This window comes from Limanda limanda, chromosome 16 (genome assembly GCF_963576545.1).
Source record: "Limanda limanda chromosome 16, fLimLim1.1, whole genome shotgun sequence".
Lineage (NCBI taxonomy): Eukaryota > Metazoa > Chordata > Actinopteri > Pleuronectiformes > Pleuronectidae > Limanda > Limanda limanda.
Window position 1 is genome coordinate 8676287 of NC_083651.1, and position 27975 is coordinate 8704261.

At 40.5% G+C, this 27975-nt stretch overlaps 1 protein-coding gene across 2 annotated transcripts; it reads right to left on the minus strand.

Moving 5' to 3' along the window:
• Nucleotides 1-94: 94 nt before the first annotated feature.
• cacnb4a (calcium channel, voltage-dependent, beta 4a subunit) lies at nucleotides 95-27975 on the minus strand. 2 transcript variants are annotated; one of them, XM_061088467.1, is made up of 14 exons: nucleotides 27913-27975; nucleotides 25545-25628; nucleotides 8135-8254; nucleotides 7338-7460; nucleotides 6880-7007; nucleotides 5915-5991; nucleotides 5702-5721; nucleotides 5299-5379; nucleotides 3391-3449; nucleotides 3191-3300; nucleotides 2902-3053; nucleotides 1715-1810; nucleotides 1429-1605; nucleotides 95-358 (listed from the first exon to the last, which is right to left on the minus strand). In XM_061088467.1, exons 1-14 carry the CDS (start codon nucleotides 27973-27975, stop codon nucleotides 95-97), a joined length of 1554 nt encoding a protein of 517 aa, XP_060944450.1. The 2 variants fall into 2 exon arrangements, with proteins under 2 accessions (XP_060944450.1, XP_060944449.1); XM_061088466.1 differs by having other exon boundaries at nucleotides 5915-5994.

Sequence of the window (27975 nt, forward strand, 5' to 3'; positions counted from 1 at the left end):
TCATCATATAGACACAGGAGAGCTGCCTCAACTCATAGGTCCGCAGTGGCTGTTTAGAGAAGGACAGGCCTTGACTTGTGATTGCAGCCTCAGCTCACAGCCGGTGCCTGGACTCCTGGCTGTAGCCTCCTGGCGACCCTCGGTTGCGGTGAGGCTTGTAAGAGTCCTGGTAGGGGTCTTGGTAGTCCTCCTCTACCAGGGGCGAGTGGTCCCGGCTCTGCTGTGAGCCTGAGGACAGACGGTTGCGATTCTTCCGCGCCCTTTCGTTATGGTAGTTCTCGTCAGCGGGCATCAGGCTGCGGCGTTCCACGGGCGCATGGTCTGTCGTTGTGTGGTTGCTATTCATGTTTCTTTGGGCCTGTTTGAGAGAGGACGTGATATTTAGTATCTGTTAGTTTAACACTACGGATGAGCAGAAAAGAATACTTACAGCAACTATCCATAATTCATTTAGTTTTGCTACTTCCGCCAAGGAGGTTATGTTTCCATTGCAGTATGTTTTTGGTCAGTTTGTCTGTCTTTTAGCAGGATTATACAAAAACTTAAAAAAACGATTTTCTTGAAAGTTGCTGTAAGGGTGGATTCAGGGACAAGAAAGGAACTTTTCAAGCAGATTCGATGAAGGTGGTGGATGCAGGATTTCTTTTTCACTTTCTTTAGCATTTTCCCAAATTTTTGTGAATTCCTAAAGAAATAATAAATGGATCTTTATGAAAAATAAATCATGGGTATTTAGAGAAACAAAATCTACGGGTGTGTGCAATTGGGTGCAGCTTAGGGAGACTGTTGGGGAGGTAGGTCAGGTCACAAAGCTTTGAATCCAGTTCAATCTATTTTAAATACCTGCTTGCATCATATTTAGCGGTATAAAAAGATGTTCTATGTGAAGGATCTGAAAGTGAAAATGTATTTAAAGCAGAACTGACTTAAATAAAGTGTATAAATAGATCAGGAACTTCTCTTATTTTTAATTTAGAGCTTCCGGTAATTCACTCCTTCATTGCAAATCCATATGTTCACTATGGACAAAACACTGATAGTTTCCGTAATTAGATTCTTCCATGGAGCTTAAGAGCCTTGAGGAGGGCAGCAGCAATATAAAGAATATTTGAATATTCTTCAACTTTCTATAAATCAGTAGGCTGACCTCCATCAATTATGAAAGTGCAACATTTCTCAACTACTTTTTGAGACTGCAGGAAGATGTTTGATACTCAGAGGATTTGAGTTTTGCTTTCAGTCCATTGTTAGAGAACTGCAGCATTAATAGCAAAATATGAAGGTATGATTTTGGAGAGATTGCATTTTATAGAGAAGCAACATATACACACACTGTTATAAATACACGTAATAATCAAAGAGTTCAAACTTAAAGTTAACAAAGGAAACAAGTACAGCACTACTTCTTTTTCTGTTCTAGAGGTTCACCTGAATGGCGGCAGGATACGGGGAGAGAGCAGTAGAGCCCAGATTGCGTCCTAGCAGGGGGTTGAGTGGCGTGCTAAGTGACGTGTGTGTAGAACGCCAGTACGCCTCCAGGTACTCCGACAGATGTTCACATGCATCTTCCAGCTGGTTCTCGTCCAGAATAATATCAAACATCTCCTGAGGTCGGAGAGGAAGAGAGAACAGTGTAGCTGATGCTCGCGTTTGTTTATCTTGTCAAAGTCTGAGTGTAAAACTCGCTTGTCTAGATTTTAAGGGTTGGACTCACGGAAGGACATTGTGATAGTTTCTCAGCTGCAACGAGCTGCACGTTCAAGTGTTTGCTTTGAGATTTCCCTCTTGATTTGACCAGCCGCTGGAGAACCTGTGGGAAGCACATACACAATAGAAAAATACAGGGAAATGACTCAGATTATGGAATGAATACCAACTACTACTACTTATTAAACAAACCACACTCTTCACCGGACAGGCCTCTTCATCACCATTCCCAGTTCTATGAATTACAACTGCTCCATGAACATTACAGCTGCTGTATTCATGTTGGGCATGAGGAGATTACATTTCCAGCAAATCAAACCAGCACAAGTAATAGCACGCCTGTCGCTGCTCCTATATGTTCAAACTCAGAGAGCAGCAGTCATGCATAATGCTTCAGACCTCTCTCACTGCTTGGAAGGGTTTTGCTCAGATTTCACTCTGAAATTTTAATAGCATGAGAATAAAAGTAATACTGTTTCTCCTCTCCTCTCTCTAGGGCATAGTGCAGCTGGTTGTCGTGTTTGGGGAAGTGCGAGAACTTGGCGAAGGTCAAAGGCTTCACTCCCTAGACACCACAGATATGAGACTGCGTAAGCAGGCAATACTGTCTCCAAAACTAGAAAATGCATTTGATTGTTTAGGAAACAGCAGACCCTTAGATTAACAAATCTGTGGCAGTTTAAAGTGTGACTGCAGGAAAGTAGACTTCAGAATATGAGAGGACATCATGCACAGCTGTATCGATGAATGCAGATTTTCTCCTTGGCCAAGCTTAAATAAATATTTCAGCACAAAACATCGAAGGGCTCCTGAACGCTTTCTTAACTGATGGGTTGACCATTGACCAGCAGATTTTCCATTACAAGCCATGCGTTGATTTCTTTGTGGCCACCAACACATCTTCGGACAAGGCTCTGAAGGTTGAAAACCAGCGTTTATCAGGCCCCAAAAGCTCTGGAATGAATTGTTTGAAGCAAAAGGCGGTCTGAAATGGTGTTCTCTTTTAAGTCTCACCTAAAATCTTCCTTTTTTCAAAAGGCTTATTCCTGAATTAACTATTTAATTATTCCGGAGGTGACATCTGATCCCAAGTGGTCACAGATTCAAGATGCATTTTGATGTCAGGTGTGATCAGATGTCTCAGAGCAGGTGTATAAAACCAGGTCTGAACAGGGCCTGAGCCTTCAATCTTACCTTAGGTGAGGACACTTTAACATGGACGATAATGGGCGCTAATGAGGTCTTGATGAGCTGCGCTGGATGGTTAATGGTGTCTGCATCCAGCACCACCAGCTGCAGAGACCTGGCCAGCTCAAAGATCCTCTCTATTTCACTCTGGACCTCGGCTGCAAGGAGACGACAACAACACACAGCATAGCAATGATGAAAACAACAGGAATATGAAGATAACTGCACAATGTTTACCGTATGAACACCTAAAAGACATTTGCATCATTGAGTCAGACAGTTCCTGTAGCTTTACCAAGGTTGGAGCGGGTGTTGGATCTCTCAATGATGGCCCTCTTACTGGGGTTGTTTAGTACTGATCTCTTGGCCAAGGATATGTCAGCTGTTACCCGTGTGATGGATATCCTGCAACAACACAAAACACACATGTCATACAGGACAAGCGTGCACCGGGACGACGTGCTGAACGATGACTGAACGCGCTGAACGTCTCACCTGCCATCAAACCTGTGCTTCAGGAAGTCAAACAGCGCTTTCTGCATCATGTCTGTCACCTGCACAGATGAATGAGGGTGAGGAGGAGGCGAGATGAAAAGAGGAGAGGAAGAAATGAAAAACAAACAGAGAACAGTGTGAGAATAACACACTTGTGCACAGCGATCACAGTCTCTCTCCTGGCGCTCAGCAAAACGAACACATTAAATAAAGTGATTAGCAGCCACAATGAGAAGGCCAGTGCACAGGTGATGAATCGGGGCAATTATGCAGTGCAGCCTCCAGTGCAGCTTTGGCTGATGAATACGCGCTCCACTCTGAGGCCTTTGCATTGAAGCAGAAATTCTAGGTTAGTAGTTGCCTCTGTTCAGAAATCCCTCTTAATAGACATTCAGTCATCTCAGATGACAGAGGGTTGACATTCTTTGAGCTAAAAGCAGTGGAAGTAACTATGTACATTTACTAAGTCGCATACCACTTTAAGCTACTTTATGTTCTTATTCCAACATTTAAGAGAGAAATGTACTATTAACTTTACCACCTGAAAGTTACAGTTACTAATTAATATCCTAGGGCAGTACATGAGCAAATTGGTCTCAAGGCCTCCTTGAGTCTTTCTGTGTGGAGTTTGCATGTCCTCCACACGTTTGTGTGGCTTTTCTCAACCCACGGTCCAAAGACATGCAGACTGGGGTAAGGCTAGTTAGAGGCTTTTCATTGACCGTAGTTGTGAATATGAGTGTGAATGGTTCGTCTCTGTACATTGGCCCTGCGATACACTTTCAACTTGTAATAAAATAAAACTGTCATGGGTTGTCGTATTGCATGATGTGTACTTTTACTTAAAAAATATTTTGCTGGACTTTTAAAGCACAGTTTTGAATGCTTTTGGGGAATTTGTGGTAAATAAATATTTATTTTTATATTTCTTTCAATATGGCAACCGTACCTCCCCTTTTACGCAATGCATGTCAATTTTATTATTACATTATGATTATTAAAGGTAACTACACCCTAAACTCAGAGCACAGCTCACTCAAAGCTTGTCTGTCATTATAGCTTTCTTTCTTTAACATCTGTGCTTAGTTATGAAAACACAAAATGTCATGTGGTTAGTCTTTCGATTCGAAAAAGGGCTTTAGTGCAGTATAAATTATTCTTTTGCTTCTAATATTATTTCTGCTCCACATTGTCAGACACCGCAGTTTACCCAGAAGGTTGTTACCATGGCAACACCGAGGACTGTGATTCCATGACAACTGACTCCCCCTCCCACCAACTCCTTGGCCTCCTTTATTGTTTGTCCTGTGGTAACTGATAATCGATGGCAATGCCTGTATTTTGATGTTGGATCTCTAGGAATAAGCTAGAGCCAAAAACATGATGCAATACAGGGAATGAGTCAGCATGGCTAATAACAGAAGCATTGTTACACAATTATTATAATTGCCATTATTATTTACTGTTAAATCAATAGGTAAGTACAGTAAATTCATTCAAACTGAAAGAACATTTTTATCTATAGTCCCTGGATGGAGGCCACTAGTAATGCACAAGTAAAGTTATGTCGATGCAGATTAATTCACAGAACGAAGGAAGGTTTTTTTTCCATATATGTTTACATTATAAGGTGTATATCTTTATCTGTAATGTCATTCTTCTTTCTTTTCAATCATCAGTCATTCTGGACATGCCAGCTAACTTTGAATTTTGATCTTTACTAGAATGTAAACTTACTATAGGCTCAGAAACTGATTAGAAAATGACTTTATATGATTATACATCACACTGCCTGGATCTTTATAATTAGTTGTAGAAAACTTTTGACTGATAAAAGGATAACAACATTCTAGTTTTGGCTGTGAAGAGGATGATGAAAACATCTGGAGGAGCAGCAGCCCGTCCTACCTCATAACCTTTCAGGGAAGGTCCCACCAGGACAACCGGCCTCATGGAGGGAACCACGTCATAGGGAGGGATGTGCTCAGCCTGGAGGAAACACACAGCTTCAGTCAAACTTTGATATCAAAACCAGTCTTAAGCCTTCTTAAGTCTCCAACTACCCAAAGTCGCCCCAAATATAACTCAAGTAAATAATGTCAAACAAATCTGTTAGATGCAGATGATAAAATGTATTTAGTTATATTACAAAAACACATGATCTTTCCAAAGGTAATCTTTTCTATTTTTCAATAGTTCTTTTAATCAGTAACTTAAGCTATTAAAATTACCTTACTATTTTGTTTATTACTAGAATTTATCGTATTGCATACAAAACATGAAAAATAACAAATGAATTCAATGGACTCACCACTTTCTGTTTCTGCTTTCCTGAAAAAGATGAACAAAAAATCAAGTGAGTGGGTGCAAACTAAAATTATATCTGAAAATATAAAAAATCACAATATCAAAGTGTGAATAAATGACAAAAACAGAGCAGCTTTCAAGCCAAACTATTCCCTCTGTAAGTCTGACCCCAGTTATTCCTCTCAGACGTGAGTAGACTCTTGTCTTTGGGACGAACCTGCAGAGTTGGGGTTCGGCTTGAAAGTTCCCGACACCATGTCTCCGAGACTGGAGGAGGAATTTCCGCTGGACTTACTGCTGCATCCAGGACAGAAAACACAAAGAGAGAAGGGATGTGGTCAAATCCTGCAAGTCGTCATCAGTCAAACATCCCAAACCTCTGAAGGACAGGTGACCACAGACTGTGTTCAAGGCTTCGTATAATATTATTGCAAGGCAGCGTTTTCCTCTTATAGCCTTTAGGATAACTTACTTTGCTCTGTGGGTAAAACAGGCACACTGGGGTAGTTTATTCAACATTGTAAGATGTTCTTAGAGCACTGATATGTATGTGCATGTGAAATTTGGTGCAGATCCCAATTAAAATCAGGATATAGTGAATTTGAAGGTAGTTTTATAAGGAGACTGTTGGACCTTAATGACGGTGTGAGCTCTAGTGTTTGCCGTTCTAGTTCCAGATCTACATTAAGAAGCACAGTACAACACGGTACACCATACAACAAATGACTATTAACTAAATTGTGTAAATTCTCAAAAGTAAATCTCAGAAAAAAAAGGTTTTCTTTAAATAAATCTCCATAAAGATCAATCTCATCTTTCGCATTAGCTTAAGACAGAAAATAATCAGCAGTGTTTATTATTCCCTGGACATTAAAAACCTGTTCCAATGTGATGTATTTTTAATTTACTTTGGCCTGAATAAATGGCGGTGGCTAACACACATCCCCCTCATCTGATGGAAAGTTGTGTGGTGGCCCCCCTCTGAGCAGTTGGACCACACAACACAACTTGGCCTCTGTCCACCTGATTTCCTCCCAACTGCCCGGCTCTACTCTCTCCGGAAGTGGCTCTTCAACACATCCACTATCCGTCCATCTGTCTTTTATCCCCTTGATCCGTGTGTCGTCTGATTCCTCCGCCGCCGGCAACCTCACACCCCGTCCTCCTCCTCCTCCAACTCACCCGTGGAAACGTCCTCTCTTCTGTTCCTGATGGAGACGGATGTTTTCCAGCTTCAGAGGGCTCGGGATGAAGCCGATATCACAGCCCTCCTTCACCAGGCGGCCGATCCACCAGTCGTTGTTGTACTTCTGTGAAATGAAGACAGATATCATCAGCATTTTAGATTAGTCTCCATCTCTGAATAAAATACACATGATGCGGCAGTAGTATCTAAAAATCAGTATTCGGAATAAAGTTGCTTTTTAAGTGTCCATCACACAGAATCATAGAAATTCAATAGAGAGAAAGGTTTGGCTAACTCATGACTAGTGTGTGCTTTTAAAATCTCCCCTGCAGCAGCCACTGGTTTGGTAAGTTTAATATAAAAAAAGCGACAAACTCTACATGAGGCGATCTGTTATTGCATAAATTAAATCCTCCTTGCAGGTTTAACATACAGGATAGAGACTGAATTATACCTCTTTGATGTGGAGGAAGTCCTTGGCATCAAAAGACACAGCGGTGCCGGCCACGGGAACCTCCTCGTCCAACGCACCACAGTAACTGACATTGGTCCTCACAGCAAACGCCACCGCTTTAGTCTGTGGGAGAGAAGAGTGGAAAATGATATCATTGAAATTGATTAAGTTGGTGATTATCACTATCACTTTCCTTTAACTCTTTTATTTTTAGATTTCGATGCGATATCAATATATGCCAGGTGACATTGTGTATGTTCCTGATGCCCTCACAGTAAAATACTTCATAGTACAACTGCTGTTTGCGAGTATTAATATTGCTTATTTCTGCAGTGCCTTGGAAGTTAGACAGAATAGTATGACTAGTACTGCCAATTTGCAAAAAAATATTTCAATTTGATCAAAATAAAACCATCACATGGGAACGGCAAGTTATTAAAATACCAAAATAGAAATTCATGATTCCAGTTTGGACTCTTAAGTGTGTCCTATTTTAGTTTGTAATTACTTTCTTTATTTATCTGATTTTACTTCCTGTCTGTCCTGGAGGTTTTCCTCACTGTTTTCTGCCGCACCTTAGTGGCAGAAGTTCCAGTGTATTTATGGCCTCGTGTTTAAACCTTTTGACAGAATGTTATGTGAGTTGATTCTTCAGTCTTTCTTCCTGGTGTTGTGACTGTTTTAGGTAATTTCTGGAACGGTGTAATCATAATTTGAATATCCCCCAAAATCCTGTGTTTTGTCTCTGAGCTGAGAATGTGTGTGTTCCCTGGGATTTTCTGTGCAGTGACGCTGACCTTTGCCCTCTCGAGCTGAACAGTGGCCTGCTGTTCCTTCTCCTGCCGGCCGCCCTCCTTCTCCTCCTCCAGGGACACATCCGAGTCGGACGGTCGGCTTGTGTAGGAATCAGCTGAGCCCTGCAGAGCGAAAAGAAACAGAAATACTGTCACCAGGAGAGCTTTTAAAAGGAATAAGTGAAACCGCTGCAGGGTGACAACTTTCCTCATCACAGATTAGACGTGACATCCGAAACTTAACACATTAAAATGCAAAAGAGTGCAAATAGATGCAGGACATGATAAGAGCCTGTTTCTTAAAACCCCAGAGATGAAGCAAATTCATGAGTGGGAGGTTAGAGAGTCCCAGGTGTGTGTGTGTGTGTGTGTGTGCGTGTGTGTGTGCGTGTGAGAGTGGAGCTGTATTCCCTCCATACAGGATCAAAGACTAACAGATTAAAGATGACGACCAGGCCGGAAGGGAAAGATTCAGAGAGATGGTGGTTTTATTTTTAGAAATGAAATTAGAAACACTCGGGGCAGACAAACTACCACTGTGCCACTGGAATATCGACAGGAAGAAATCCACTTCATTTGTTTTTAACCCTGGTGATCTGAGAAAATATGAATTTGAGTGACGCAGAGGTAAAAATATTCCCCTTTTACTTGCAGTCACGTATGTCACGCTGCTACACTGACCTCTATGGGTTGAATGTTTGCTGCACTTCTGAAAACATCTGTGATCACACATGGGAAAAGGAGCAGAATTAAAGTTTAAGGCAAATTGAATAAAGACCAGCTGTAGACATTTTCTCCGATCAGCCATTAGCTCCTTTGAGTTCAGTTATTATTGATTCAACTTTTTTGGGGGAACCTATAATTGTCACAGACAATAAATCACAGTGTTTTGAGTGAGAGCATTACAAAATCTGTCATATCAATAAGTCCTTCTCTCAAACTGAAAAATCACATCCTTGAATTAAAAGAACATAAACCAAGGCCAAGCAATCCTAAATATGTCCCATTCACTACTGAGAAATTGCCTCAACTTGCAATGTTAAAGAAAATGATTTAACATCTGGGATCTGCCCCTTTCACTGGATCCAAAGAAGCCAAAACCAAGTTTGGTATAGATCAGTTCATTGCTTTTTAATCAACATAATCAGCCAAAGAGACACTGGTGAAAACATAACGAAGAGCTACAGCTGTACACCTTTACTGGAGGAATTAAAACTAGTCTTCCACACAATGTTCCCTGATTTCAATTATAGCAGTGGAGAGTGAAGTCATTTCTAAATCTCCCATAGGTGTTTCTGGTGATAAGAATCTTTTCCCTTTGTTTAGTTTATTATCCATCTGTATGTCTCGTAAGAATAGTATAACCTGTACAGACAATTTGGACGGCCCTTACTGTATCTGCACTGTATCTATGTGTGTGTTCAACTGGTATAAACCTCCAGCACCACCAAAGAGCCTCAGGCTGGAGAACAGTCTCCTACCATCACCATCAGAGGAGTCATTGGCTTCCCCTCTTCCTTATTAGCCACAAGTCAGTGGCTGCTGGGTTAGAGGAGCAGTAAAAACACCCTCCCACTTATTCAAGGCACAGAGAGAGAGACTGAAGCAGACAGATTATGAGCTGAGCAATGAGCAGCTGAGAAAAGTGTGCAAACATAAACACAAGTAGCAGTGGAGACAAAGAGAGATTTCCCTCAGAATGTAATCACAGCCCGATCAGCTCCAAAATCCCCTGCAGGGAGCCGCCCAACCTGCAGCCGGGGGGTGGAGAGCGCTGAGGAGACGTCCTGACGGAGACATATATACATATATCTTTATCTTCTATGATATTAGCATCAATGAGCTGATGAATCAGCTGATAAATTAGACATAGACAACATTTAATTAACATAAAAACAAGCAAGGTAGTATTTCACACTGCAAATGCTTCATTTGAGTGCTTTTGATATCATTGTATCCTATGTTTGGTTAATTTTAAATAAGGTACTTTCCTAAGGCTAAAGGCTGCCCAGTTTCACGGCATAAACCTGTTACTACTGTCTAGAGAGTGTTAAAAAATACTCACTCTGCAAGTGTCAAAAACATCACAAGTATTATTACAACAGTTTTGATGCCTTTAACTACTTTTGATTGGGCTAATCAATAGCACAGTTCAAGGTAAAACATTGTATTAGATCAGTTTAAGTGTGTTGGAAAACTGGCAATTAAATGGCATCTGTGCTAGGGATTTAGGGGTATTTGGTCACATTTAGTGCAAACTTTGCCAACATTCATCCTCAATGCTTTAGAGTGTGAAATGAAAAATCACAGACATTACACATCTGAACAGTTCAGTCCTGTCAGTGGCTCCCTCCCTCATGGACCTTTACTACAGATCCATCAATCATCACAGATGGATAAATCGGCAGTGCACACAGTTCTTCCATTTTATAACAGCACTGACGTGTTGTTTGCTCTCACACACGGATGATGCATGTGTGACCACGCTGTCTTGGCTCCACCACTTCACCTTTGGCTGACCATCACTGAAGCTGTTTGTGTTCTCATGTGGGATTTCTGGCTCCAGGGCCAATTTGTAACAACTGTGCCGTGTAATGAAAGCTCTGTGCGCTCATAAATATATACAGTGGCTTGGTGTTGTTGAACACATCTGTGACACAGTAATGTACAGTCTGAAACATAGCAGAGCTAATGGGGCACATTTTGCCTCTGAGCTCAGGAACAGGCTCTAAGTGAAACTTGTAGTATCATATTTTAAACATGGAAAGTTAAGAACACTATGATAAATTATTTGTGAATTCTGTTTTTCTTCAATTTCAACATCACAATTATAAAAGCAAAAAGTATTATAACAAAAAAATCATGGTAACAAAGGAACAACCTTTGTACATCAGCAGCATTTCCACATTTTATACTTTATATGACCATCTAAAGGGGGCGGTGTGGCCTAGGTGGTAGAATGGGCGTTCTCCAACAAGACAGTTGCCGGTTCAATCCCCAACCTTCCCCATCTGCATGCCGAAGTGTCCATGGCAAGATACTGAACTGCTAGAATGGCCCCTCATAAATGTTGAGTGTACTAAAAATGTAAGTCACTTTGGACAAAATTGTGATGGGTATTTTTTATAATTGTTAACTGAGATTTTACAGCCCAAACAATTAAATGATTAATAAAAGTATTTGGAAGAATAAGACAGTTAATAAAAAAAATAATTGTTAGTTGCTGCCCTATAACGTACTCTTTTTTATTTCTTACGATAACCGTCACTCTTAGATTTGTTGTAAACTGAGCGAATAATTGGAGATTTGTAGAAGGCGGTGGCTGTAGGCTAATGCTTGTGTTACAATTCATGACAAAACATGTATGAAGATGGGTTTCTAAACTGTATCATACAATAAAAAACATGATCACACCCCCTCTCTACTCTATAAACTCGTAAACCTTCATACATTGGACTGCAGGTCTTTTCCCCTTCTCTTCAGAACAGATGTTTTAACATTACTTGAATTCAGCAGTTTTCCCTCTTCCCTCTCTCTTTCGAGTCCAGTTACCTGTTACTTCATCTCAGTGATGGAGTGAGATGTTGTTGTTCTATGACACAAAATCTGTTTTTTCACGCTACACTACCGCTGAGTAATCACTACATTAGCATAAACACCGGCCGCCTGTCCTACAAGCAAAGAGCTACCGGCTCAGGCTGTCCACAAGGTGTTTACTGCTCATCACATCATATCTGTCTTAGCACAGGTACGGAGCCCGCACTGTGAGTTGTGGCCTGCGGGGCAACAATACGCATGGCCCTCTCCTCCAGGGTCAGGAGCCAGATATTCCCCGTGTCACCGGCGTTAAATGAGATGAGGGAGTGAATGATGAGAGCGAGCACGGCTGCTGCTGCTGCTGCTGCTGCTACTGCTGCTGCTGCGGTTCCAACACTGACACCAACAGCCTTTATGATTCATTGGCCCCGCGGTGTCTGTAACCCACCTGTCCACAGTCATTTGTTACCCTATTTGTTTGCCAGCCTGTCTGCCTTTATCTGTCATCCAGTCCAAACATGTCTCTGTGTGTCACTTTCTCTCACTTTGTCTTCATAGAGACAAAAAGCAGCATAAAGCCACAATAGAACTGTGCTGTTCCAGTTTGCAGTTCACATTAAACCCATATTTCTCCGCTTGAACAGGCAGCTCCTGCACGTCGCAACATCAGTGCATGATTTGCATGACATATGAACATGATTATCATATCGGATTATGTAGCATGACGTAATGTTGTGCACTGTTCTATCAATACCCATGACATCTTCCATGACAGGACTTTTAAAAAAACTTGTTAACCCTATTTTCTTATTCAAATGTAAAACAATAGGTCAGCGTTCATAACATCCCTGTTTTTCATAAAATGTATGCACATTTGTCTTGAACAATGGAGTTTGAGGCTCATTCATACTGAAAAAACGAAAAAAAGAGTTTAGAGAGGATAATTTTATAACATTACGAGAGTCATAGTAGTACAAGAAAAAAGTCAAACATTTATGAGAATACATTTCAGGCCACTCATTTTAGACGGAGTTTATCAAAGTCAGCTGCATCTTGTTAAGTTATATTTGAGTAGAAGTTTCACAAAGAACACAATCTTTAATATTGTGGTTCATCAGCACCATATTATCACAGAACCACTGTGGAGAAAGTTTTAATTTTGTCCCTTCCATGTAAGAACACCGTGTCAAAGTTCAAACAACTACTAAAAGGTCAACATAGTATACATTTTGTTAACCTTAAATATTTATGTTGTATTGTATACCACAAAAAATTTAGGTTTTAGTTTCTAGTCAGAGATTTAAAGTTGCATAAACAAAGAAATACAAGTTGTACACTGCCCTTAACTTTAATGTTGCTTTGACTAATTTTCATAAAATCATGTGTACTAGAAAATAGAAAGTTGGCAAAAATACAGAAGACTGCTACAGTTTTTTGCACAATGCATGTGTTCTTAATTGGCCTTGAAATAATTAGGCTATATATATATATAATTTATATATAATTTTGAGAGCACTTAACTCAACATAATCTATAAACCGTTGTGGGTCGGATGAATTGGGATTTAAAGTGCACCCTGCTCTCTTAGTGCAACAACTGCTTATCCTCAAATCCAGGTATCTATTACACAGTCTCTGCACACAAGCAGTCAGATGTACCCTCCATGTTCTTGAACTAACGCATCCTAACATAATAATGTCATGTTGACAGTATGGCAGGTGACGTGGTGTCTTCTTTGTGTTACATTAGCTCAGAGCCAGGATATCACGTTACTGTGTGCCGTGTCAACACTCTGCTCTCGCACAACAACACAACTCCTTTCTTTGCTTTTACCCATGTATTCATGTATGTAGACTCGGTTTCGACGTGGTGAGGCCCGAACCTTGACCACATGTCGGCCTCTCAAATAACAAGCTGCAGCTACAGAGGCTTCAATGCAACGAGATGACACAGATCAAAAAAATATCAGAGGCGAGTCCGAGTCTGAGTCATCACAAGACCCTGCCTCCCCCTCACAACCCTTTCAAACTATAAATAGAACATTTTAACCCTCTTCCGATGACTTAAACCACACCTGAGCCACAGATTCTGGATCAGAATTCTGGATCTGAAACAAGCCAGAACCACAACGACAAAAGATGACCTGTAGGACTTATTCCAACATAATCTCAGAAACAAAATCGAAATATATTCAATAGATAGCAAATAAATAATCTAGGTCTAAGTGTTTCTGAATTAATTAATATGAATAATAAATAATACAAGTCACATGTGTTTTTGTAAGATTACACATACAACTTTCTGATGATCAAATTCTGAAACGTGACCTTCGCTTACGAGAGCTCATCTCTAACCTCGCTCTGTCCAAGTGGATTCAGCGTGTCGCCACCTGGCTGTTGAGGCGTGAAGATCATGGAGGCGTTCCAGTTCTGACTAGCTGAATGGTTCAGCTTTTATTATAAACAGTAAGGCGGAGAATTTGTATTTCCTACATGTCAGATCATTGGTTGCAAAAAAAAAAATTCAAGACTCTGTGTGTTTTAGTGTGTTTCAGTGTATTCAGTATTGATTTTAGATGTTTCCATCAGTCAGAGAGTCTTAAACTAATTTATTTAAGCCTTGTGTGACCAATAATCAAATGTTCACAAATATTCAGCTTACAGTGAGACCAAGAAAATCTCTGCATCCTCACATTTGAGGAGCTGGAACGTCAAATATTGGGAATTTGTGCTTACAAATGACTATTGTCAAAAATAATTAGTGATAAATTGTCTTTCAATTAATTGATTCACTTATCCTCTAATCAAAGCCATGAGCATATCTATAAAGTCCCGATTCATTGAGATGCTCTGTGCAGTTACTTCTCCTGTTCATCAGGTTGGGGGGTATTCTCTTTCCTGTTTTGCCGGACAATCAGCTGGCGGACGTTTAGCGACTCAGCCGAACAGGCCTGAAAAACCAAGCCTCAGCACAAATGTTTATCTAACAGATGATGGCACAGTCTGTCGCCCTATGGAGGCTGCCACATACGGGCCTTCTGTTGAACACAACCCATTAAGAGCGCCCAGGGAGCACAGGGAGGTAAATGGCACGGGCAGATACGCTGTGCTGGAAATGAGGCTTCATTCATCTCATCTGAATATTTCATGAGAGCTGAAGATGTGAGATTTTGTGAGCAATGGATTCATAAATAGCCGAGAGAATCTTTCATAAAAACATTTCAGAAGATAATTTAAGGGGGTAAAAAATACAAATCTAATCTTTTCATAGAAAAGAGATGATGGCTAAATATAAATAACATGATCTTAAGTCATATTTGATGGTTTGAGCATCTCTCATGTATAGAATTCACTGTATTTCTCTGTTTTATATGGAACAGAATATGGTAAAAACCCAATATCTCAATTTCTATGTCTCTTTTTTATGGTTTGGATTTGGTCTCTGGGATGCCATTAAGGGAAATCTAAATCAAACAGCATATAATTGTATTTCAAACAATAGTTAATCCCTTTAAGCAGATTCTGCATGTGAATATGCAGAATCTGAAGGTGAGGGACCAGATTTAGTTTTTTTGTTTCCAGTTTGACCAATCACGTTTGAGCAGGTTTTGGTTGCCTGCAGGTAAACAAATAGCTAAAGAGGTGAATCACAAAATGTAGCATGGACCTAGAATACCTAAAAGTGCCTCTGGTTGTTTTTTTTGGTAGTGTTCGACTCGGTTGACAAAAGAAACTCGTTGGAGTGAAGAGAGTTTACGGAGAAGTGATGATATTTTAGTTGATTTCCTGGGGAAATATTTAAAGATCTTGATGAAAGACATCAAGCATATTTATTATAAGTATGTATACTCATATTTAGTGAATAGTTTAATGTTTAGAAAGCAGTAGTGAACAGTTTTTTAAATTTATATTTCTGTACTTTGATTTATCTAATAAAAAGTAGTATCATCTGTGGCAGCAGTGGCAGCTGTGCACAGTCCATGTGGAAGAACAAAATCGCACATACACACACACACACACACACACACACACACACACAATATTTCAAAGCTCAGGGGGGAGGAAACATGCTTACATAGGGTTGCTTGACATGAGGACTAACACATGATGTATTGCTTTAAATTCTGCCCTGTTCATCAATTTCTTCTCCGGCAGTAGAGCCTCCAATTACCCTGTTCAGCTACTTTAACAGGAGAACAGATGCTTTGAGCGATTGCTTTCTCTCTGGTGATCTGCTATTTAACAGCTCCGATGGAAGAGACACAGGGACGGCATGTTTTTGATAAACTCCACATTATCATACGAGGTGGTAGATAGCATGTATGTATCTGTGTGTGTCCTGTGGACCTTCCAACACACTGCATGTTTGACTGATGACAGTGTCACACTCACTCATCCTTTCAGGCAGGAAGAATAGAAGAAAATCTGTAAAACTCTGAGCAGTATAAAAGACTAGTAGAGGACTTGCTCTTGTCCTGAATCTGGAAATGTTGTTTGGAGCAGATAACATGGTTTCAGTGGAGGAACAAAAACTATTGCATATCAATAATGGAATGAAAACAAATGACAAATGTGCAGCAGAGGATTTGAACAGCAGTTAGTCTCTGAAATCAAGCTACTGGGCAGGACAGTGAGGATTAATGCCTTTGTCCAGGGATCCAGGCACCTCTGCTAATGATCCAGTCAGAGCCATGGGACTCTTTCCTTGATACAAATAACAGTCACTACGCCTGTTTTATTTTTGTTCCACCATTTAAAATAATATAGAACCATTTTATATATATATAATCAGCAGATATATTAATGAGGAATGCAGCCTATTATAATTTACATTATGATTATTATGATTAGGTAATCAATTACTTGTTGAGTTCATAAAAAGTGTAAAATATCTTATTTATATTGTCTAATGTCTAATATTTTGTCCCAAAACAGACAAAAGCAGCTAAAGCACATTTACGAAACTGGAACCAAGGACTGGTTGTTTATTTTAGCGATAAACCTTTTCAGATTTAAGTGGAATTTAGTAGAAAGTTGGAAATTGGCCAAAGAAATAAAGATTTTGTGGAATTAGTGCCACCGTTCATGAAATGGAAATAAAAATATATGAACTAGACTCTGACCGTTTGCCATATTCTTCTAAGTACTTTTGAAAAAGATAAAGGTTTTGTCGTCTCTGATATTTTCATGGTTTCTCGGGCTAAGACCAGACTAAAGTCAAGTCTATTCAGTGCTTGAAAACCATAAAGCAGTCTAGATAAACTACAGTCGTTTCAATGCTGCTCTCTGTATTCGTCACATGGCTTTTTCTGAGACTCTGAGACGAATGTCAAATATGATGTCATTCAGCACATTTCACTGGAACGGACCGAGGGAGCACGAGGCACTTTGAAGCTTTTCCCAAAATGACTATCATGTAAAAAGACTCAGCCAACCCACCTCTCCCCCTCCTCCCTGTCTGCCCCCTGTCTCTCCCTCACACACACACACACACACAAACACGCACACACACACACACACACACACACACACTGACAATGGGTTGTTTGTGAGGCCATTATCTAGGAGTGTCAAGTGGCCAGTCTTGAGTCCATCGTGCCACACTCCAGCCTTATCTCCTCAGACGCCAAAGCTCGGTCTGTTCTCTCATCTCCATCCTTCTTCCTCCGCTGACCTGCTCTCCTATCAGAGCCTCCATGAACAGCAGAAAGCTTTCTCTCTTCATTACATCCGGCAGTAATCATAAATGGAAACAGACACCACACACACAGTAGCAGGATAACCAGCATACTAATAACAATATTATTTCATTCTTAAAGAAAGACTCCACTTTAAGTGTCTTCTTCAAAACGTTGCTATATTACATTAACTAATCACCTCAAAAACACAAAGGTTATAGTTTCACTCCTGTCTTTGTTGGCTGTTTTATTTGAATCCATCTATTGAAACAGATTTTCATGAACCTTGGTTGAAAGGCAGGACATGGGCCAAGAAAGAGCCAATTACGTGTTGGTGTGGATCCAGATAAAAGGGACGGACAATCACTTTTTCAATTTTCTCCTGATGGACATTTTTCCATCAATTTTTTCATGATGTAAAAGCATCTGGCTTATTAAGGAAACTGATATTTAAGCATGTTAGCAATTTGGTGCAGCTTGATGGAGTTTCAGGGGCCTGATTGGCCTTCAGGGAAATATACGCTCCATTCTAGGTTGTATGTTAAATTTATGAACCGAAGCATAAAATCTTAAGAAAACACATATATCAGTAAATGTTGTTAAAAATTTGTGAGAAAGTGGGTGGCTCTATAAATAAATCTACGTGATGATGCTGACGTCACAAACAAGCAAAGGCAAGAGACACACACCTTCCATGTTACGTTCATGGTCAAAATCTACAGCTTATGACACATTCATAGGAAATCAACTGGAAGTGAGTCACACGAGCAGAGAGAGTCTGTGGGTCATCACAGGTTGAGTTTGATTCCCCGGCTGTTGCCTCAGAAATCCACCCAACCAAAGTCTCACTTCAGAAATACATCCACAGGCCCGCCAGCTAATGACAAGTGCTGATAGGAAACCACCAGGACAGTGAGAGCCCTGGAGACGTCTTCGTCTGTAGCGCTGCCAACGCGTCTCCGAACACGAGACAATGTGGAACGCAGCAGCTCGGAGAGATTGTTTCAACTGGTTTCTTTCAGCTTGGGTTCAGAGGTGTCGAGGGGCGGGGGGGAGTAAACCCACGTTCCTCCTGCATCAATTGACACATGAATGGAATTGAGAGGAATCGGAGGAGAATTAAATGAACCTGCAGCTGAATCAGTCGTAACGAAGTGATAAATCAATCCGTATCTACACCAACAGCCTGGATGAGACAGTTTCCCTGAGAATACTGAGAGATCGTTTTGTTTGCTTCAGTCTGAGGTGGAGCGTTAATAGCCTCATCAGTTATTCAGACCCATATTAATAATGAAACAAATACCACATGATCACAGCAGCTGATAAAACAGGAAACAGACCTAGGCATTTGTGGATTGCGGTGAACTATTAAGGACCCAATTAGCATCTCTTCGGTTCCAACAGAAATTGTCCTTTGGTGAATCTCTGGTTCTTTCATAAAAAAGTTAAAAGTTTTGGAATAAGAAGGTGAGAGAATTCAACTCCAACGACCACTTTGACAGGAAAAATCCACCAAATGAGCTTTAAAATCACTTTCATGCCTCACTAACAAACTGGCAGATTAAAGTAACTGACTTTTTTAATACTTAAACTTGATTAAATAAATACAAGCAGAGTCTTGAGAGCTGCACTCTTTCATCAGACTGCTGTTTTCATTTGAAACACTAAGAAAAACCCACTGTACACACTCACTCAGCACCACACCGTAACAGTACTGCGACTATAGGTAAACAGACATATAAGAAGGTGGATTTGCCATTTCGCGGAAACATGGATCCAAGCGAATAAATTGGTGTCAGCTGGATTAGTAAACAAACCATTCGCTTGCCAGTTCTTTAGATCAAATTTTAACAGGCGGTGATAAGCCAGCGTTGTGTCACAATTTGTTTAAATACACAATCTCAACCACATGTGGAGCTTTTCATTGCTTGGGCTCTCCTGTTTTCACATGAAAATACTTCGATGCACAAAGCCTCAGATCAGATGTCATCCAACACCTTCAGGATGAACTGGGATTCAAACCCTATCACCCAATATCAGTGTAGGACCTCACTAAAGTTGTTGTGGCTTTATGGGAGAAAAACATGGTGGAAAACTAGAAGGAAAAAACGAACACACCCTTCTACCAAGTTTAATGGAAATCCGTTAGGTGGTGTTTGTGTATTCTTGCAAACAGACTAATAGACTTGACTGAAAACGCAACATGAAATTGAGCTGATTCTTCAAGATCAAACAATCAAAAGTACTTCTTTTTATTTTTGTTTGCTCAAACTGAACCTCCAGCTTGCTCCTGCTGCAGAACGATTGAAAAATCTCCTCCACCTCTTGTCTCGAAGCAGCACCCGGGCGTCAGGTGGGGTTATGAAAAGGTCTTGACAGATTCTGGCTCAGTGGGATTCCTTCCTCCCCCCCACCCAGCAGCACCTCCTGCATTTATTGATCTTTTTTTCCGCTACTCTGACACATTTCTTCCCACAGATGTCTGTCGATAATAATGTTTGCCTCTCTGTATCAAATACGGTTATATCCTGGCACATGTGTGTGTGTGCATACAGATTAGGATTTATATTCAATGGCATGGGAATGCATTTGCCATTTCTCTACGTAGTGTCCCTTCTCATTGTATGCAGAAGCAACACAGTCAGGCTCTTACAGATGCTTGATATGACTCTGGAGGTTGGTCTATTCTGTGAACCCTGATGATGTAGAGCGGGATGTGATGAAATGAGAAAAAGACAAATGCGGCCACGAAGGAGGAAGGCATCCTCCACCACTGTCAAAAAACAAGCTGCTGCTGGGAATCACATACACATGCACATATATAAATATCCCCTCATGCTCACAAACAGGCTTCCATGCATACTGGCCATTCATGCATATGCAGCGATGGTGAGGGAAGGCTGTCAGGATCTGCAGATGCTCAGCCCAGACAGGAGGGGAGAGCTGTCATCTGATGACAAAACTGTACAGTTGGTTGACTGACTTAAAACACACACACCGACACACACACCCTTCCCCCAACATCCTCCAACTCCCCCGAGAAAAGTGCACGTTCAGCCCACTCAAGACTCGATGCCCTGTGTGGGTGTTTACGCGGGGGATCAACAGAAAGGCTCACAAGTGTCAGACGCCCCCGTCCACTCACCGCCTCCGAGTCTTCAAATCCATGTAGGTACAAGTTATCGTACATGGAGGAGTGAGATTCCAAAAAGCAGCTGGTCGATGCAAAAAATATTTAAAGAAAAAAAGGGGGGGCTGGGGATCAACCTGCTCCAGAGAAGATGGATGAAGATGATGATGATGAGTACGGGGGGGTGACAGAGCCCAGCAGCCGTCTCTTTCTCCACATGAAGGTAGATCCCTGAGCAACAAGACCTCACCAGAGCAGCAGCAGACAGGGTAAAAACGAAAAAGGTGGAGCCCTGTGTTTTCCCGCTGCTGAATTGGATGCTATTGCCCCCGAGACGAGCGAGTGTTGTTTCCCATTATAAGGCAGCCTGCTTGTCCCCAGAGGCAGAGCAGACCTGGCATTTCATCTGCCTTCCAAGCTCACATCACACAAGCCAATCCTCCCTTCCTCCAGCACCGTCTGATGACAGAGGTGGGATGCGGGCTGCTGATTGGCCGGCGGAGGCTACGCTCGGGCTGGTTGACTGTAAGTGAGGAAGAGGCACAAAGGGGAGGTGAAGAGAGGCAGGGGGGGAAATGGGGTCCGCAGCCTTAGAGCATCATTAACCAGCAAGCTTTGAATTCAGAGTGTGTGTATGTGTGTGTGTGTTGTGTGTGTGTGTGTGTGTGTGTGTGTGTGTGTGTGTGTGTGTGTGTGTGTGTGTGTGTGTGTGTGTGTGTGTGTGTGTGTCTGTGTGTGATGCTGATGCTGCTGCTCTGTTACAGCTGCTCGTGCACGTCTATAAAATCAATCTATGAACGTCTGTTACAGACAAACTGATAATATAGGAAATCCATCAATGAAAAGCTGTAGTTTGATGCCTTTATGACCACGACTGTTCAACATAATCACTGAATAATGGAGGAGTGTAAAGATGTATTTGATCGATTTATAGTTTATTCATTCTTCATGGAGCTCCTAGTGATTAATTCCCTCTTTTACCAAACATTTATTTTAATAATCATGGCCTGCATGTACTTTTCCTTAAGTTACTGTATGAAGGCGTTAATTTAATTAATACAAAGATGTTTTAGACTGTGATTAAAAAAATGTATAGTAAAAACAGCGGAAAAATGTTTCAGTAGATCTATAATTAAAGTTTAATATCAGTGTAGGTATTGTATTAGCTTGTTAAAAGTTGTTACGATTACTTTGGCTGTGTACCTTTTACAAAGAAAGTTCAGATAATAATGTGTATTTATCTTGTTAAATATTTCTAAAATAATCAAATATAGATACATTAATCCAACTGGCATTTTGTGCTTGTAGGATCCAATCCAAACTGTGTGATTATGGTTTCTGTGTTCTGTCTTCAAAAATAAATAAAGAACAACAGCGCCCTCTCCTGACAAAACACGTCACAGCAGCTCAACCTAATGCTGAAGCATCTTCATCAAACCTGCCTCAGGTTTTTTTTCTTCGTTTTTCTTCCAGTTCTACAGTTATCAGATATTATATATATTATCAAACTACTCATCAGATACTGACGTGTCGCACCTCAGCAGTGTGTGTGTGTGGGTGTATACGTGTGTGTGTGTGTATACGTGTGTGTGTGTGTGTGTGCGTGTGTGTGTGTGTGTTTGTGTGTGTGTGTACTCTTGTACAGCTATCTTTGTGAGGACCAGCGTCTACAAGCTACTCAGTGAGGACATTTTGGGAAAGTGAGGACATTTTGGGAAAGTGAGGACATTTTTGACCTTTTGGCCTGTCCTGACTTTGTGACCCATCTTTAATGGACTGTTGGGGGTGAAGACTTGGTTTTAGGGTTAGGGTTACAATTAGGTTTAGGTTAAGGTTAATGGTTAGGGTTAGGGTTAGTGTGTGTGTGAGTGTGTGTGTGTGTGTGTGTGTGTGTGTGTGTGTGTGTGTGTGTGTGTGTGTGTGTGTGTGTGTGTGTGTGTGTGTGTGTGTGTGTGTGTGTGTGTGTGTGTGTGTGTGAGTGTGTGTGTGAGTGTGTGTGTGAGTGTGTGTGTGAGTGTGTGTGTGTACTGGTGCATAAAGTAACACATCAGTCCTATATTTTTGGGGAACTCTAAGACAAATAAAGAGAAAGAGAGAGGAGCTAGTTGGGTATCGAATAAGATGCAGGTCAACATTGGATTCTGTAACAGTTTGGGAGCTTCATTCAATTCAATGTTCAGCTTCCAGTAGTCAAACACTGAGTTTAAGATTGAGACCTTTAGTTTCAGGGCCATGTTTGGAAATGTGACAAGATTTAAAGTAAGGATTCGGGTTATAGTTGTGGCTTGTTAACATGTAGTGGCGGGATGAAGCCATCAGGGGACAATTGATCATCGACAATCCATTCAATATCCACACCACTTCTTCTTTGAGGGCCGCAGGGGCGGGCTGGAGCCAACACCCTGAGAACAGGTCACCAGCGCTTCACAGAGCCAACACACAGACACAAACTACCAATCACACTCACATTTATGGACCATTTAGAGATGCTGAGTGACCCGGGAACCTTGGTAGTAAAGCAAATACATTTTCTTTTTTAGATTTGAAAAATTTGTTGTTTATATCATTTTAATGGGATTTTAATTGAATATTTTTTATACATATCTACGACAAAATCAGAACTCTGACAGGGAGATGACAGGAATTTATTTTGATTTATTAAATACGGAAAATACCATATCGATTAATAGAATGATAAGGAAATAATCATGTGATTACTTGTACAACACATCCTTGGACACTCAAGTGTTTTACTATTCACTATACAATATTTGTATAATATTCACAGGGTTACTTTCTTGTTAAAAGTTTTACTCAGAGTGACTGGAGGGCTAAAGTTCATTGTGCCAGTTGTGACAGTAGTGTCCTTACTCCTGCAGTAATTCATGCATTAAAGGGCTGCTGAGTTGAGCCATGTGACCTACATAAGAGGGATTAGCAGTGTGAAGACGCCGCTGTTTTATCAGTGTTTCTGGCTGCAAGTAGAAACTCATTTTGTTAAGGGAGCTTCGCTGCTTAATGTTTGAGTGATTCAGAAATAAGACATTTCTGGGTGGAAACTGTATCTTATTTTATACTGGGCTTTCAAATGTGTAAATCTTTTCTTTTAATTTGGTCTCTATGTTTTTTTCCGTCCGTGTGCAGCACCTTGAATCCACCTCTGTGTCTGAAAGGTGCTTTATAAATAAAATTGTCTTGCCTTGTGAGCACCTAGTGTTTAAATAAAGAAAGTACTTCCTGCTGAAAAGGGAGCGAAGCTGCAGTTTCCTGCTCATCCACCTTCCGGGCCCGACCCCTGTTGTTAAAGGGCACCCGTTACCATGGATACGCGGGGGAATCAAAAGAGAGCCACTTCTCACCTGATGACGACCACACCGGTGATGACACATCACAGCGGGGGTGTTAGAGAACTCTATGAGCATGTTGTTAGAAAAGTAACGAGTTTGAAGGAGTATGGAAGTTGTTCTGTCTTCAGATTTTTCTTTAAAATGTTTATTTGTGTGTCAATTAAAGATGTAGTGGACCATTGTATTAGGGACTGAGCTACACTCAGCAAGTTATTTTAAGAAGTATATTTAGTATATTTAAAAGAAAAAGGAAAAGAAATGCTTGTATACATAAATACATATATATATGTGTGTGTGTGTGTACTTTGTATGTATATGTACTGTGTATGTGTATGCATGAGTACATGAATATGTACTGTATATGTGCATGTATAAGTAAATATTCTGTATATGTTTATGTGTATATATAAGCTTATGTACTGTATATTTATATTAATATGTAAATGTGTATGTGTGACCTGTTATTCCTCAGTTCTCTCATACAAACACCAGCCACAGATACAAGCACTGACGCTATCATAAATCACATCTGGATATTAGATGAGGTGGGGGGGGGGGACTCCGACCTGATTTATTTTGATTTGACATCAGCAGATCTCCTCAGAGAGACGTGCTGTGTTGGCACAGGCGAGAGCGTGATTGAGGATTCGAGGTCATGGAGAAACGAAAGAGCCAGTGACAAAGAAAGAAAGAAGGCAGCTGGGTGGAGGTGTTGGGGACAAAGGTAACCAATGACAAACTACCCTGGTGTCGCTGAACAGCCGCAGCAGCCTCAGTTCCCTTGGTTACTTGTTGGTGGGATGTCAAAGTCCAAGCTAAGTCCCTGCCTGTATTATGAATTACAGAAGGGACTTCATACAGGATACCAATTAGAATTTGCTTAACAATGTGAAAAGAAGAATTAAACAGGTCCGTCCTGATGAATTAAACATCAGAGCTGCTCGATGCCTCCTGAGCAGCTGAGCGGACTCAATTCCCAGGCTGATAAAAATCTAGGCCATTGGTCCCTTAACTACACAACAGTGAACAAAAGCTTGCGTCTGCAACACATCGTCTGACCTCCTGTACCTTTCTTCCCTTCTCACTTGACGCTAAAGTCCAACTTGTTTGAGTGAGACTGAAGGTTCTGGAACGGTTGAGGATTGGGGTCAGAAAGCAGCAGTGGTGCAGCAGAGCCGGAGCGCTCGCTTTCTCAAGTCTCTGAGACTCTGTGACATTTCTAGCACAAGGACGGAAAAACCCACCTCAAATAATGTTTCTGTACGATGTGATTAATCACTTGCAGTTGCCATACATTCTGGCTAAGGAGGTAGAGATGGTTGTCCAGTTAATCCTGCTCAGTACAATGTGGACTTATTCAGTCTCAGTTGTACTAAGTAGGACATTGTTGATATTAGCCAAGCTTAACTTGCCCCAGCCAATTTCCTTTGATTAGAGATACTTTTGAAATGTTCATATTGCAGTAATGAAAGTAATATTCAATTTATCAAAGCACAACTTTCATTTTCAACTTTCATTGCTATTTCATGAACTCAGATCAGATCCATATCAGCCTTAAAACCTTTGTATCAGTCAGATTCCCATACCCTGACGTAATCATATTAGAGCTAAAAAGGTTATAATAGGCAATATGTTTAGAACTACTGCATTTTATTATGTTGATATAGTTCAATAGCTGTTGTCAGCTCCAGGTTGTTGAAAGGAAAGCGACGTGTGACTCACCTGTCTGAGGATGAAGCTGGTGGACGTGGTGCTGCCGTCTGATCTCTTCAGCCGGCTGCGTCTGGAGTAAGTCCCTCTGTTTCCCTGATGACGTTCAAACAGACACAAATTCAATTCCTGTAATCGTGACCCCGTCATTGTTGCAGCTTCCCCACATGTATCCCTCACTGTCTTTAAGTACTTGCTCAAGGGCACCTTCTGTCCAGCAGCCCCCATTTAACCCTGCGTCTCGGCCCCCGGGTTTGGCAGAGCTCTTTTTCCAGCTGCCTCTTGTCCTCTATGATTACCTGATTCTGTAATCTTCATCAGGCTGTCATTTACCAACATCCATAACACAGACTCATGATTTCTGACCTGATTTCACAGGTAGTTTGATTCTGTGCCGGACGAGCCCGTTAGCAAACACTTCATCTGATGAGGAATGATGTGAAAAAAAAGGAGGTGAAATACGATAAATTACTTTTACTCTGAACTCTGTATCTGCCGCATATTGTCCTCCTGAGGCAATGGAGCACATCTAGGGTGAAGTTCAGGCTTTGTAACGTCAGAGCACCAAATAAAATGACCTCTACAGTGTTTTTATCAGGGGATGCAACGGACATTTTACTTTTCTCACTCTCAATTAACCTTCTGATTATATTAGTTATTATATTCATTAAGTGTTAATTCCACAAAACTGTGACAAATCCCCGTCTCTGATCAAATTACACATTAACTCCTGCACTAACTGTACAGCTCTTTAACTCTTGATGACATATTGCACATAAATGTTTACATCTTTCATTATTATTTCATAACTTTTACTTAAGATTCCGCTCTCGTATTTTTAATATATATACTGATAGTATTTGATTTATCTTTTTCCTCACTTTCCTACCTATTATTTCTATTATCATGCAGTGAAACCTGACCGATGTAGATTTTTGGCGGCCGATACCAACATCAATATCAGGGGGTTACAAAAATGTATGATTCCTTAAATGTTGTTATCAAACCCTTATGATAAAGAAATGTAATTGAGGCTTGATATTATAAAGTTTACATTTTATTATTTATAACTACTCAAATACCACCAAATATATAGAACTTACATTAAGAAAATAAACATAAATGTACAACTTTTCTGCATTGTTTATTCTGTAAAATAAAGGTTTTCATATAGGAGCATATCACCAACATATACGCTGATACTGAGATATCTATAAAATGTTTATATTGGACGTCGGTCATGAAAATGGCTTATAAACTTGATTCAGATTTCCCAAGGACCAAAAGTCCAGAATCCAAAGATGTAACATCTTGAACTCAATCTCTACATATTAGCTTTTTGCGTGACTGATTTACAGTATATTCCTACTGGCACTGTAACAGTAAAATATATATTGAGTAGCATCCGTGTTTTCAATGTGTTGTATCGCAGCCTTTATATAACCTCTCATCTTTGCCTCATGATTTATGCATCAGTGCCGTTTCCCTGCAGGATTGATTAAGTATTTATCAAACTATTAGGACCGGACACAGTGACCATTTATTTCATATGATGATATGAATCATATTGTCAGGCAGAGTGAGAGTTATCCAAGTATTCAGTATTTCTGCTTACCCTCCAACGTTGTGGTCAATATAAAAAAATCCATATCGGCCTGATTTATGGCTCTCCGGGTTTAGCATCAATATGGTGACACACATTGATCCGTCAGGTATCTTAATTACTGTATCTACCTACAGTGTCTATATTTATCATAGAGATTTACCAATATATCAGTCGGTAGATAAATATTGACCAATATGAACCTTTCACAGACATTTGGTTTTTCAGTGTTCTTTGCCGAAATTAAAACTATGTATATATTATTACATAATAATTATTATTACATAATTAATTCTCAATTATTTGGTTGTATTTGTGTTTTTATTCTTTTTTTGTAATTTCTTTTTAGTTATTAAAAATAAAGTTATTGGATACACATGTGAGATTACAGTCATGTTTCTTTCTTTCTATACATCTATCTATCTATCTGTGTTTCAGTTTCAGAACTCAGATTAATTTCTTCGTAAAAAGTGGCCTGGGACATTTCATACACCATGAGAGGAACTCCATCAGGAGCTGTTAATTGTTAACTGAGATGATGTGTTAATTAAACACATCATCTCAGGTTTTTGAAATCGCCACCTGATCACTAAATTAATGGAAACCCCAGAGGCTGGTTAGGGAAGATGAAGAATTCAGCTCCAGTTAAAAATAGAGGGAGCAATCCATCAAGAGAAGAGGAGAAGAGGAGAAGAGGAGAAGAGGAGAAGAGGAGAACAGGAGAACAGGAGAACAGGAGAACAGAAGACGTTTGGAGTTTGTATTTTCTCCTCCTACCTGGAACACAGGCTTCTGCAGTCCCTCTCCTATCCCGTGACGGGTGTAGATGTGCCGGGACAT